This window comes from Berghia stephanieae, chromosome 12, assembly GCF_034508935.2.
Source record: "Berghia stephanieae isolate SIO BIC M18660-M18661 chromosome 12, UCSD_Bste_1.3, whole genome shotgun sequence".
NCBI classification, from domain to species: Eukaryota; Metazoa; Mollusca; class Gastropoda; order Nudibranchia; family Aeolidiidae; genus Berghia; species Berghia stephanieae.
The window spans coordinates 14,556,287-14,570,500 of record NC_088371.1 but is presented as its reverse complement, the minus strand read 5'-3'; the positions used below and the strand labels follow the sequence as shown (position 1 = coordinate 14,570,500).

The following is a 14,214-nucleotide window of genomic DNA, read 5'->3' as shown; positions in this document are numbered from 1 at the left end:
TCCATTTTCATTTTGTCGACTACCCGAACTGAGAAAAAATTCTGCCTAAGGTTTAGAGAACACTTTTCCTTAGAGAGTTTGAATCTGTGTCCTCTGGTGGTGCTGGTAGAATCAAGATTTAGAGGGATCATGCTAACAGAGAGAGATTATAAAAGTGGCTGTATAATATACTTTACATTCCTTTTTTATACATTATTTATTTATTCATTGTTAAATGTTGATCCCTGTCGTCTTGTGACTTGACTTGTGGATGAATGTTTCGCTGAATCTGTGACTGGACTAGTACTTAGTACTATGAGTAATACAATGCAAGCCATTTAATTGTAACAGCACCGTTATGCAGAACTCTTTCAGATTAAGGGATGCTACAATTAACCGATTGCGTTGCCCGAACGACATACACAACTCACAACACTGCAGTCCGCTTTTATTAATAATAAACTGCGTTAAGGATATAAGTTTAGTATAATATATAAGATCTCACATGAAATAAAATTTAAGGCTCTAAATCATTTGCCATTTAAAATTTGTAAGATAAACTTCATCCCTGAGCTTTCTGGATAAGAAACTCTTCTATAATGAACTCTCAATCATCCCCCCCCCCCCCCTCGCGCACACCTACATTTCATATTTGTCTCCTCATCGCGCAATACATGCACTTAATGCAACCAAGAAACAATATATTTGAGTGTGTGGTTTTGTGTGCACAAAGACACTCACTTAAATTCACAAGCATGAGGCCACATGACACACATACACTTGATGGTGTTTGTGCCATAGCCCCCATGTTTGTGCCTTTGTCTATCATCACTACTCATCCCTCTTCATGCACACATCTTCCACTGTGAAGTTGGTCAAGTAGTCGCCTACCTCCCACTCTAGGTTATCTGCAAGGTCTCGCCAATTGGTATTCATTATCAGAATGAGACTGGCAGTCATTGAACTATTAGTCTAGACAAGGTGACAAGTTATGATAGGGTCTGAACTCTCCCAACTATGTTTTTATTTATTCATTCTCTCTCTGCCTTTCCAAGCATTATCTTATCTTACTAAAGGCTTAATTAGTAATAGGAATTATCCTTTAAATGCCTTACAATAGTTTATAATTACAGAGTCTCATATAGCTTGCATTGTATCATTCACAGACAGTTTTACACAACTTTGAATATCAGGAAAAATGTATCAATACGGCAATGTAAAATCATTAAGATCATTGTATTCCTGTTACATTGTAAACAATTGCTCTAATGACTCTTAGGGGGATAAGAAATAGATTAAACAAAAATTTGTGTCACTGAAGGGTTGAGTTTTGGATAAGATAAACCTTGGATAAGATAAACACATTTTTCTGGTCCTCGAGAGTAAGCGGACTGCGGAATATCAATGTAAATGAGAGAGTCTTGAAACACGTTGAGCCAAACGTTTAAGACTACGCATATCTTTTGCAGGATTGTCATAAAGATGTGATCCTTGCTGAATGGAGTGATTTCGACAAATATTTTATGCTGCATTAAGTTAAGAGAAATGACAGTCATTTTTAAAAAAATCTTGCCCAAAAAAGGACCAATTTCTAGAAATGTTTTTTTCTACAAAAGGACATTTTGTGTGAAATCATTCTATTATGATAAAAAGAATGTGCACCAATATATCCAGATTGAAAATATGTGTGAATGAAATTTTATTAATTCAAATGGCAAGCGTATTAGATTATAATGAAAATAAAATGATGGGATAAGATGTAGCTCATATTATTTATGTACATTGCGATCATAGTTGAAATGCATAATTTTGAGATAATTAAAATAAAATAAGATTAAAAAAATAAATAAGAACAATTATATGGTGCATTTCCCTTAGATTAACATGCTAAATGCTTTTCACAATGTTTTATTTATTTTCCCTATGGTCAAGATAGAACTATAATTCCATTTTATACTGCACAGTTACCTGTTAGATATCATTTATGTACATACAAACACTCTTGCAATATCCAGCTTTGTCGATAGCAGGGTACACATTCACACCTGAGTCGTAATGTGTGAACAATTCTATACACAAGGACACAACAATCTCTATGCTAATCTATGTGTGGCTACTTTTGTCACAAAATCCAGCAATACTAAGCGTGGTCTATGACTGGATGTGAGACAGTGATTGTGGAAAATTCTGTTTTTATGATTAATCAGGTGATATCACTGACTTGTGATCAGGCAACCTGCAGTTTACTGTTACTCTTATTTTTATCATCCTAAATCAGATAAATAAAGCTAAAGTCCACAGCAAAGAATCAACACACCAAACCAATGTCGTTTCTTGTAAGTTACAATATGGCTATTAAAATTTTTATTAACATTAATCTAGCTACCTTGATCTTATAAAATTTTGTATTTAAAAATAATAAATTGGTCATTACAAGTTTTCTTTCTTTTATTCTTTCTTAATAATAATGATATTTAATGCTCATACTCATAGCTATAGTTCAATTATATTCATTTTGTCTTGAAAATCATCTAAATTTCCTTAAAGGGTAATTGACTTTTCCATAGATTATGGACTTACTTTTTAATTAGTTGTGACTCAGTCATTTATAACTTTATTTAAGGTTTATATTCACTCTTAGGTATATTAAACAGCAATATAAATTGTCTTTGTTGATAGGATACACATACGCACACAATAAATTGCATGCGCACAAATTTTGATATTTCACACATTGATTCCCATCAGCTCAGATTAAGACAATTCACTTAAAGTCATAAGTTTTATCGTCCTCTATCAATGACTTTAAGTGGAACAACGTTATAAATATATATATTTTAAAAAATGTATATGAATAACAAAAAAAATTGTCCCTTTGATATTTTTATTTTTACACACAAGAAATGAAACGTCAGTTTGCAGATTTTTCAGTGGAGGAAAGGAAGGAGATAAATGTGTAAAATTGTTTTTGTTTTTGTTATTTTTAAAGCAATTTTTTAGTCTTTTTGTTAGATTAACATTATTGATGGTGCCTCATTCAAAGTTTTTTTTTTTTTTTTTTGGCTTAGTTTTTACGTCTTGATCACCATCTAAATTTCTGGGCATTTCAACTCATCATGTTCCAGATTTATGTCCTGATATCTTACATTTTAATTCTATATTGTCCACATTTTTGCAAGCCGCTTAAGTCAACGTTTTCACTTTTTATATATTGTTTACTTTTAGTTTAGATGCTGATTTGAAGTCAATGTTTAAAAAAATTTTTGGTAGCTGATCCAACTCCACAACGCCTGATTTATTTATATATTTATATAGTTGTTTATTTATTCAATAATTTATCAATTTATTTATTGTTTATTTATGTATTTATCTATTCATTTTTAATTTTTATTTTTTTTATTCACCTATGTGATTTATACATGTTGTTATATTGGTAAGCTTTTAAATTATGTTCACCATGCGCTTTATCCCACTATTTTTCTGAAATATTGGCTTAAGCGGCCTGTGAATTGTGCATGCATAGTGTTCTTGAAGCTTAAAAGAGATTATTGTCCACTTCCTGTTTTTAGTCACATTTTACCCAGTTGATTGAATCCTGTGGGAACAGATATTCGAACAGAGGTTCTGGTTTTCATAGCATAAAATTTTTTGTTTGTGATAGGCATATTCTGTTCATTGTGTTTTTTTTAGGCGAAGTTGCATAATTAGGGGGGGGGGGGGGGGGGGGAAGGGGGGTGAGATGGCATTAATAGTTGCATTCAGTCAGTTGTTTAATTTACAAAAGAATCTAATTTTACTTCAAAGATACGTTTTGATGATTTCTGTATGCTGCGGGCCTTTGGTCGAGCTGGTGCCCAGTTAGTTATGTATTTTGAGAGACTCTCATTTTCATTTTGTCAATGTTAAAGTAGCATTGAAAAAAGATGGTATTACATCTTTAAATACTGCATACAACAATATTCTCAAAACATTTTGAGTCTGGCATCATTAATCCTAATTGATAATTCTTCATTTCTTTTGTTTTTGAAATAAAGTCGTTAACAAAAAGTTACAATATTAATGAAATGTGATTTAACTAGCTAATTAAAATGTATTGATTAAAAAAATAATTCCTAATTTGAAAAACATTTGGTACATAATTAACTCAGTTATTAACTTGACTGTGCTAGCATTTTACTAGTTGATGGTGAGCAGCCCCGAATTAGGCATTCATTAAACGGCCATACTCAGAGAATAACACATTAAAGAAATTTTGGTCAGAAAACTCTTTCTTCAAATATGAATCGATTAAATTGTCTGTCATATTCATCTTGTCAAATCCTTGAAGTCCCAAGTTTGAGAGTTTTTGATAAGATTAGAGACATTTTGATTGATCAATATTTGAAGGACGAGTAAAAAATTTTAATAATGTGCTGTTTTTATTTTTTTATTTATTTATTTATTTTTTTTTTTGTATTTTAGAGTATGGCAGTAAACTATTGCAATTGGCAGATTTGTTTTTACAGCATCTGTCATATTCTTTTCATGTTTTATTGTTTTAAAAAGATATTGGTAACGGTTTGAACGACTCATATTGGAACCTTTTTTCAGGTGGACTCGAATACAGATTTAGCTTATTGAAAGAGAAGGTGAAATTTCTTTAATCCAGCAGTGTATCATATATTTTATTCTTTTTGTTCATTACATTTCATTTAATACTTCAATTATTTATATTATTTTACAATCACTTTTATTAATGTGCTTTATTGATGTCCTGATGCAGGGTTGAGAAAGTTCTTCCTCCTAACGTCTAACACACCCCCCCCCCCCCCCCACCTAATATAATATACACCCTATGAAAAGTTGCCATATTCTACATTATGAAAATGCATTTTAGGTCCAGGAAATTTGAATTATATGGAATCTCTCCTTTTGTGAAATGATAATTTTAGTCATAATATTATTTTGGACAAAGCCATAAATGTGACAGACAAAATTGACAGAAATTTTGACACTCAAAACCTTCATATGAATAAGGATTCAGCAGGTTTATTCCATGTAGTCCTGCGTGTAGGCTGTCTTAGTGAAATTAATGGTGCATAATGAAGACCAATCATTTTCAAGATACATGAAGAAAAGAAACTGTTGTGGTGTGACAGAAGGAATCTTCAACTGCTTTCCCCCTCAACTTAAAAATGCACGTTGAGGACCTGTTGCTCCCATATGATCTAAATCTTAAGTTCCTGGGAATTGCGCTGGTCTTTTGTGTTGCTTATTTGGTCTGTCTTGATGATGTTGCCTAGAAACTCAGCAGTCTTCTAAAGGTCTATTTAGGATACCAACCAGACACCCCTGCAGACACTGTCCCGCTCCATAAATCAATGCACATAGTGTCAGAATGCTATCAGTAACATCCAAAGAATGAGGCTCGGTTATGTCAGCATTTCAGCCTCTCTTTGTCCGGTGGGAGACGAATATTGGCAATTTGCTGAGTAAAATAGAGAAGGAATGCAGACAGCCCCCCCCCCCCACCCCTTTTTTTTTTTTCTCTCTCTCTCTTTTTTTTCCCCTTATCCTCAATTCCAAATTTTTTTAAATTGTTGGATCTTTCTGCATATTACTCAGGGTATATTGGAGTAATTGAAATTAGAAATATGAATAAATAAGTAAATATTGGATCTGTATGATCTTTCCCCGACATGAAATGCCGAAAATACAAGCTGTAACTGAAATACTGGTAGCTCCAGTAGCTACTTAGCTTCCCTGAATTCAGAAGGGGATGCAATTCTGTAATGGAGTTCAACTTGAAAGTTCAAGGCTCCTTGGGGTGGAGACGTCATTTCTATTGAACTTGGAGAGAAACTTCCCGCGATCTACAGTGCTGCCAACCTTACGTAAAATATGTGTATTTTTACGCATTTTCATTCATTGTACACTTTTTATTGGAGATATTACGCATTGTTCAATTTCTATAATTTAAACAGTTTTTTTTTTTGCAAGTCTCTCTTTTAGTGAATGTTGATTTATTATCGAATCCTGTGGATTATGCTGTTCATTAAAATATTATCTGGCTTGACCATATCTGATTTATATGTTGATTAATATTGTCAATGAGTAAGTTTATTCATTAATTAATCTAAATATCGATTATGATATTGCTAGTATGATCTTGTTGCCCATCATCAGAATTAAAGTTCGTTATGGTTTTCAGTATTTTACACATTTGATCAAAATCTTACTCATTTTGGCTCTCCGTTTTACACTTTTACGTGTGTAAGGATTGGCAGCACAGGATCTATACCGATACAAGGGGACATCAGATGGTGGTCAATAGTCTATGTTCTGGGTTCTGTTTTACTGTAGCCACTCTGTATCACTGCGGTATGGTAAAACCACCCACTTTCACTCATTGTGGACATGATCTGAAGACTGACCTTCTGATTAAACATTATAATGTTAAACAATACAAAAATGCAAGAAAAAAAAAACAATCCAAAAAAATTAGCCACGACTTGTTGGTATATACCAGTACCTGCTCCCTAATTTGTCACTGATTGAATTTACATATGAAATGAAATTGTAAAATTTGAAATGGAAATGAATGTCATTTCTTACTTTCTTTGTGTGTCGTTTTCCTGCACAGGTTTATAGGTCATAGTGATCAACTTTGCCATACTCTTTGTTTTGGTTGTATTTTGTTGCTTTTGTTTTGGTGATTACAACTTACAACATTGCAGTATGCACATAAGTAATTACTTCTCATGAAGGCACATATAAGAACTTATTTTAATGGAGGGGGCATCTTGTCTTGATTGAAGTGGTAAATTATAATTGAAAAATTGATTGTCCTGTTCTTCCTAATTACAGAGAGATTCCTAAAGTCAAATTTTCACCATATTAGCACTTTGATAATTTGTCCTGGCCAGATTAAAAGAAACACACAAAATGGGTAAATTGATAACTTACTTTAGTTATTTGATATAAGAATTACATTCTCACCCCCAACCCTTATGTATCTGTGGCAGGCTGTTCTCTGCTCCGTAGCTGTTCGTGTCTATCTCAAGAATACACCAACATATTTTCTTTCTAACACTATTAATATATATACTTTGTCCTTCTATTTTTGACTTTTATTGGTAACACAGAGACTAAATGTCTCATTTCTGTTGTAAAACATATAACTACGCACATTAATAAAGTGTATTTCAACTGCTTGCACCATGCCCATTGTAATTCGGATGAATGGCATTTTTAAGCGCATTTTTTTCCCTGAAAGAACAGATCAGTTTAATTGCTATTTTGAAAATGTTTTGTTTTTTTTACATGGCATTATCCAATTATTTTTAGGGTCTTTAAAAAAAAACCCCCAATTCTACAAAGATTTTTTAGTTCCCTCTTTTCCTTGATTTTATTCCTAATAATTTAGTGATATTTGCACAACTTATAGGACTCCTCTTAGAAGCTTTTAATGTTCCTTTTGGCACATTTCTATTGGATATCCTATCAAAGGCGTTTCATTCTGATTGTCTCACTTCTTTCTTGATCCAGATTGATACTTGAATTACTGTTCTTAAAAATACTCATGAAAAAGAGATAATGGAGAGGTTTTGGATATATTGTTCCCAACCGAAGCCTCTCCATTATAACTCTTTCAATAGTATTTTCAGGCAACTCCCCGCTCTGTTCTTAAAAATACTAATTCTTGAATTTATAGATTTATAAAATTTTTAAAAATTTTTCCTTTTGATTTTGGAAAAATATCTTTATTTCGAAATGAAAAACCTGATTATCTGGACATCGACATTAAAGGTGGAAATACCTTTCATAGAGCCACACAACAGACTGCATTACTAACCCCTGCCCTCAACCCCCCCCCCCCCCCCCCCCCCCAAAAAAAAAAAACAAAAAACATCAACAAAGAAAAAAAGCCCACAACGTCACTACCTTTGTGCCAAGCAACATCACTTACCCAGAAGAGGTAAAATCCAAATGCTGTATAACTCTTGTGAGATTCTATTATCGAGTGAAATATAAAAAATAGAGAATGTCCAAATGGATAAAGCACATGTGATGGGGAGCAAGAAAACACGAGAAAAATTGCAACCTGAATGCTTGAACATCTTCAGTGGCCGTTCCTACAGCAATGCAAAAGACAACTGTGAAGCTACATAATTACCAGAGAAGAGAAGAGATGACTTTAAACTGTCAATTACCAGATTCAAAACGAAGATTCCACCAACATTCCCTTTAAAAAAAAAAAGCATGTGGAATAAATTATCACGAGCATTTAGGAAAACAACAGTTGTGGAGATATTCAATACCACTGTGGTACAATTAAGTTTTCAGCGTTGTATATGCAAGAGGCTGTTTGTAAGAAGAAGAAGAAGAAGAAGGAGATTATGGCTTGCTACCCTTTAGATAGTTGCTGATGCTTTGCTGGTCCATTCCCCCATCAGATGGATATTAGACCGAGCCAACAAGCACTGTTGACCTGAGTGAGGTGGGGTGGGGGCAATTTTGAACTAAGGCAGAGTGTCATAGAAAGCTATTTATTAACAGGAATCAAGGCAATTGACTAAACTACTAACAGCAGACATTCAAAACCAGAAGAGTTTACACTTGTATTTCTTAAATATTTTATCAAAGGAATTTGAGGTTTGGTCTTTTGATTGGATTTTAATGTTGAGATCTTGTTAGTGAAAACAAGTGCAACAATTGGCCTTATCAATTTTAAATACGTAGTCATAAGCAACTAATATAGCATATAAGATATTCAATTCCAGAAATGAAGTAAAAATATATTTTTAAATGGCCAATTTTGTTTTTAATATTCATGTTTTATTGTTTTATTTTTTTCTCATGATATAAATCCGCTTGTTCCTTTCCCACAAAACTAACAATTGAGCTTTCTAAAAAAAAACAACAACATTTCCCATGTTTTTTTATTTGGCTTTTTTTAATCTGGCATTTTATTACACTTGATTTAGTTTCTCGCTGTGGGGAATCATTTGTATAATACTGAAACTGCCCATCTATTTGTTTCATTTCTGTTTTAAAATATGTGGAATTCCTTTTTTTTTTTTTTTCTCGTTTGTAATTGTTTGCTCTTTTTAAAAAAATTGTTTGTTTATTTATTCATTGCGAAAATTAAAATTGTAAGGTTCAACATTTTACAGATGTGTCAAATCTCTGTAGCGTGCATTAAAAAAATATTCCTTATTACTTTTTGATCTCATATTCGTTGATTGTGACCAGCTTTGCAAGTGTTGCTAACTACTAATTGTAATTTGGATAGAAAAATGCACTTTTAAGTTTTAGAAGACATACATGAAAATGCTTGTCTCAAGTGCTTGTTGACAAATTTAAAATCCAGAGTTTTTTCTTCTAAAAATGTATTTACTGTATTTACCTATTAGAAAACCTTTCACTGTTTTAATGATTATGATAAAAAACTTGAAACTTGAACATTTATATAGCACAATGTCCACACAACGTGCTCAAAGTGCTTTACAAGGTGTCCCTAGATGATCAGAGCCATATCCTGACACTGTCTCACTCCACACAAATGTTTCGTTTATGTTCAATGTTGACGTTGCAACAGTTTGGATTGGATTTACCGTATTTCATTTCAATATTTGTTGTTTTCATTGTATGTTGTATTTGTCTTCACGATTAAATGATTATTTTTTTGTTTTGCTGATATTCATTTTGATCTATCAACAAATCTTATTTTCTGATGAAGCTACAGAACTGATCGTCCCAAAAATAATTTGTGCCATTATAATATACAGCTGGTAAATGTAATTTTACAGCATTCATAATTGGCTTTCATTATGCTTTTTAAAAATTCAATTTTTTTTCTACTTTTTAAAAAAAATAGAGAGTTTTGTTTCGAATTGTTAATTTAAAAAAAGTCATTTGTGCTTATAATTTTTATATACAATGGAATCCTGATAACGTCAACTCTGCCAGACCAGAACTAATGATTGACTTTAAGCCAGGTTGACTTTATCCATTATCAATGGAACATATTTAGATAAAGAACAGAAAATTTGAGACCAATAAGAGGTGTTGACTTATGAGGATTCTACTGTAATGCTATGCTATGTTTTATTGATATGATTATACGTCATATATTTCATTTTCTTTTTGTAAATGGTATAACCTAATTCATTTTCACAGCTTTGAAGGTAAACAATAGTTCTATTGCGTGAATGCAGTGACGTGAGCAACAATAAAAAGAACTTATACTCTTATGTAACTGGCATCCCAACATTTAGGCTTATTGTTTTCGAACAGTTGTGGATTATGAGTTTTGTTGATTTGTGGAGAAAATCAAGCCCTTAGAAATGTTATATTTACAATGGACTCCTGATAAAGCCAACACTGCTGGACCAGAAAGATTATTTCACTTTAATTCGTATCGTTTAAGAGCTAATAGGTTATAATAACCTTCAAATGCTCTGTGTAACTTTTATGCATAGATACAATTTATCAATTGTGTAATTAGTATTCAATGTCAATTAATTGATAATATAGAGAATTAAATTAAATATCTAGTACATAAATAAGTGCATTATTCAATATTCGTAGTATAATTTACTCTATTTACATTCATTTGACATGTCCGACTTGTACATTTGAGAGTTTCAAATAATTTTTATACAAAAGACAATAATATTCAATGTCCTGTTACATTATTCATCAAAATCAAATATAGTGTTGGTAAGATCTTTATCAATGGCATTCTTAAAGTTATTAATTGAATTAGAATTTTTTGTCTCAAACTTTAGATTATTCCAAATTGTCACAGTCCTTTGAATTAGATTATTTTTCCTCATAGATGAATTACGTCTTTCAACAAATATCTTAAACTTGTCTCCCCTAGTGTTTGTAACATGCGAATAATTTAAATCATGATAATCTATCTTGTAAGAACCATGCACAAGTCTAAATATATGAATAAGATCACCTTTTATTCTACGATATTTTAGTGAAGGCAAATTTAGATACTATAATCTTTCTAAATAGGATAGATGACGAATGTCAGGCAAAAGTCTTTGTACGTTCTCAATGTTAACAGACTGTCGCTTAAATAAGGGACTCCAAATACTATTTCCATACTCTAAACAAGGTCTTATGACAGACTTATAAAGTTGGACAAACGTTTTTAAATCAAGATAGCTAAATCTTCTGTATATAATTCCTACAAGCTTGTTCGATCTTTTTATACAATCACATAATATATGTTCATCAAAACACAATTTATTATCAAAGATGATCCCCAAGTCCCTTTCTGAGCATGTAGTTGGCATAACAGGCATATTATTGTCACCTATGTAATAAAACCCTCTCCTTACCAGCCATTTTCAGAATTTCCCCCAAAACTTCACACCCACCCAACACAAAAACAGACATTTCTTACTCAAAACAGAAAAACAACAAGCACATCCTAAACGTAATATTGTTCGACAATATGAACTCTATTACAGAATGTCAAGTTTTTATAGATTAGCAAAAAGGAAAGGAAATCTGGATGAGAAAAGTGATGGTTGCATCGTAACAAATGTGACGATTTTCCAATAGGTGGTAAGGAGAGGGTTAAGCAAGGTGGACTTCATCAATTATCAAAGGAACACAGTTAGATAAAGAAAAAACAATTTGGGAACAAGAAAAGGTGTTGACTTAAAGCAGTAGTTGACTTTTATAAGTTTTAGTTGATTTTGTGTGGATTCCACTGTGTATGAGTTGTCCTCATGTTGGTGTTCACTATGTTAGACACAACTAAGGGACCCAATCAGTGACAAATGCATTCTCCTTATATGGAAAAAAATGTTGAAGTTTTAGAAACAGCTCATTTTTATACTCTAGAGTAAAATTTAGATTATTGAAATAAGGAAAAGTAATGCAACATACGAGTAGTATGAAAATTATCAATGCTTATACTATTGGCATAATATTGAAGCATGCAGACTTATCAAGTAATACAGGATTCATCTAGACAGTGGCAATATAAAAAGCGCATCTTGTAAAAACGCTGTACTCAGCCAATTTGAAAGACAGTTTAGTGAAATGGAAACAAAATCAAAATCTACTATGGTCAAAGCCTCATGCCAAATTTCAAAAGCTTAACTGGTTGGGCAACGGAATGGTGGGAAAGAATATGACAAATACAAGTTTATAAAAAATGATAAAAAAATGAGCATTTATATAGCGCAATATCCACTAAACATGCTCAAATTGCTTTACAAGGGGTTCCTGGCCAACAGCAACACATAACACGTAGGACAAAACATGACACCTGTAAGGCGAAATTACAATTTTTTGCGACAGAGACAACGCTGTTAACATCCAGGTACTCATTTTACACCTGAGTACGGTGAGAGAATGTGAGTAAAGAGCCTTCTCCAAGGACTCAACTATGCGCTGAGTGAGGCTCGAACCCAGGACCTTCCGATCCAAAAGTGAGTGTCATACCACAAGACCACATAGCCGCACACATTTCACAAATTTGAACAACATCCCTAACTGTCCTTGAAAATTGGAATTTGTTACATAAAAATGAATGAATGCACAAATTTCCAGCAAGATTACTAATGGTAGGTTCTTGTTATTGTACGCCATGTCAAATTCAATAATGATACAAATGTCAAACTTGCAATACACCTTTTGCCGTAAATAAGGGTTTTTTTCTACTCTCAAATTTTAATGAAGTGGACTTAAAATTGAAAACGTTATTGGAAGGTTTCACGATGCACTTATTTGTGTGTGCCATGTGGTACATTCTAAAGAGGAAGAAGAACATTATACATCTGAAGGCCATAATGATCAAACCATTTTTGCGTCAGGAAAGCCTTGTTGTTAAACATTTGTTTTGGTATTTTGAAATTAAATATTTAAACTCTGAGTGCTTTGTGGACTTGAATTTCTGTTGATTTACTTTTTTAAAATTCACATTTTCTCCTTTTCTTTTTGTTTTGTTGTTTTCATTGCCTCTGTTCAAAAGAAAAAAAGTTTTATGCCATTTTGAAGCATAATTTTTTTTATACAGTCTTGAAATGAAATATGTCTATTGTAAATGTTGCTTGTGCTAATTATGTCTTTCACAATTTAAGATCCATATTTATTTATTTATTTATTTATTTATTTTTGAAATATGCATTGTGTATAATGTTTTGAATTGGAAAGCAAATGTGGCAATATGAGCTTTATGCATGAACTTGTGAATCTGGGGTATGGATATGCTAAGAAAATATCAGACTAATCAATAGTATTGTAGTCTTTATACATATATATGTATATATATATATATATATATATATATATATATATTATATATATATATATATTATATATATATATATATATATATATATTGAGGCACTTGCTTTAATGGATATACAAAAATATCTACCCAATCCAAAATGCTGCAGTCTATTTATAGGGTAATTCCTCTAATGGATATAGATACATAATATCAGACTGATCAAAAATGTTATAGTCTATTTATAATGCAGTTTTTCTAATGGATATGCAAAGAAAATATCTGACAAATCAAAAAATGTTGTAGTTTATTTATAAGGCAGTTCGTCTATTTGTCCCAGAATTAAGGTAAGTAAGGCCGTAGCTCTGAAATGGATGAGCAGTTTAATGAAACTTACACGGCAGATGGACATACCATTCATCTACTTCTCTCCGTAATCGCCATGCTGATCAATGCATTTTATCCACCTCAATAGAAGGGCAAACATACCCTACCTAAAAAATTGACATCAAGACTTTTGAGCCAATTCTCAACACCTGATTTCAGTTCATTGTCATCCTCGAACTGTTTTCCAGCCAAGTGGCGCTTCAGAGGTCCAAACAGATGAAAGTTGAATGGTACCAGTTCAGGGCTTGAGTAGGATCTGGTAAAACTTCCCATCCATGAGTTTTCAGCCAGTTTTTTTGTGGTGTTGTGGTATGTGGTGTTGCTTTGTCGTGGTGGAAAACAATGCCCTTGCTTAGCCATCCTGGTCTCTTTTCTCTTTTGTCGCACAACGTCCTCAACTTGTCCAATGTTGCGCAATATCTCTCTGTATTTATTGTCTGATCACTTTTTTAAAAGTCCACTAAAAGAACACCCTTAGAGCCCCAGTACACAGTGGCCATAATATTTTTTACTGAATGTTACACCTTGAATTTCTTTGCTGGCAGTGAAGATGGATATTTCCAGATCATCGAGTCCCTCTTTGATCCTGGTGTACTGTGCTAAGC

The 14,214-nt window shown here is 32.5% G+C and overlaps 1 protein-coding gene across 5 annotated transcripts in view; it reads left to right on the top strand.

The window, feature by feature from the left end:
* Window positions 1–14,214, top strand: part of LOC144958355 (STE20-related kinase adapter protein alpha-like) — a 29,253-nt gene that overhangs the window by 651 nt on the left and 14,388 nt on the right. For 2 of the 5 annotated variants that reach the window (XM_078890305.1, XM_078890307.1), the window contains exons 2-3: window positions 2,258–2,315; window positions 4,570–4,607. Coding sequence is in view for 2 of the 5 variants with exons in the window: in XM_078890303.1 (XP_078746429.1) it covers window positions 2,304–2,315 (12 nt within the window). In the remaining 3 variants the exon portion in view is untranslated. Of the gene's footprint in view, window positions 1–2,257; window positions 2,316–4,569; window positions 4,608–9,700; window positions 9,753–14,214 lie in introns of all 5 variants that reach the window. The other 3 variants (XM_078890303.1, XM_078890304.1, XM_078890308.1) reach the window with 2 other exon arrangements.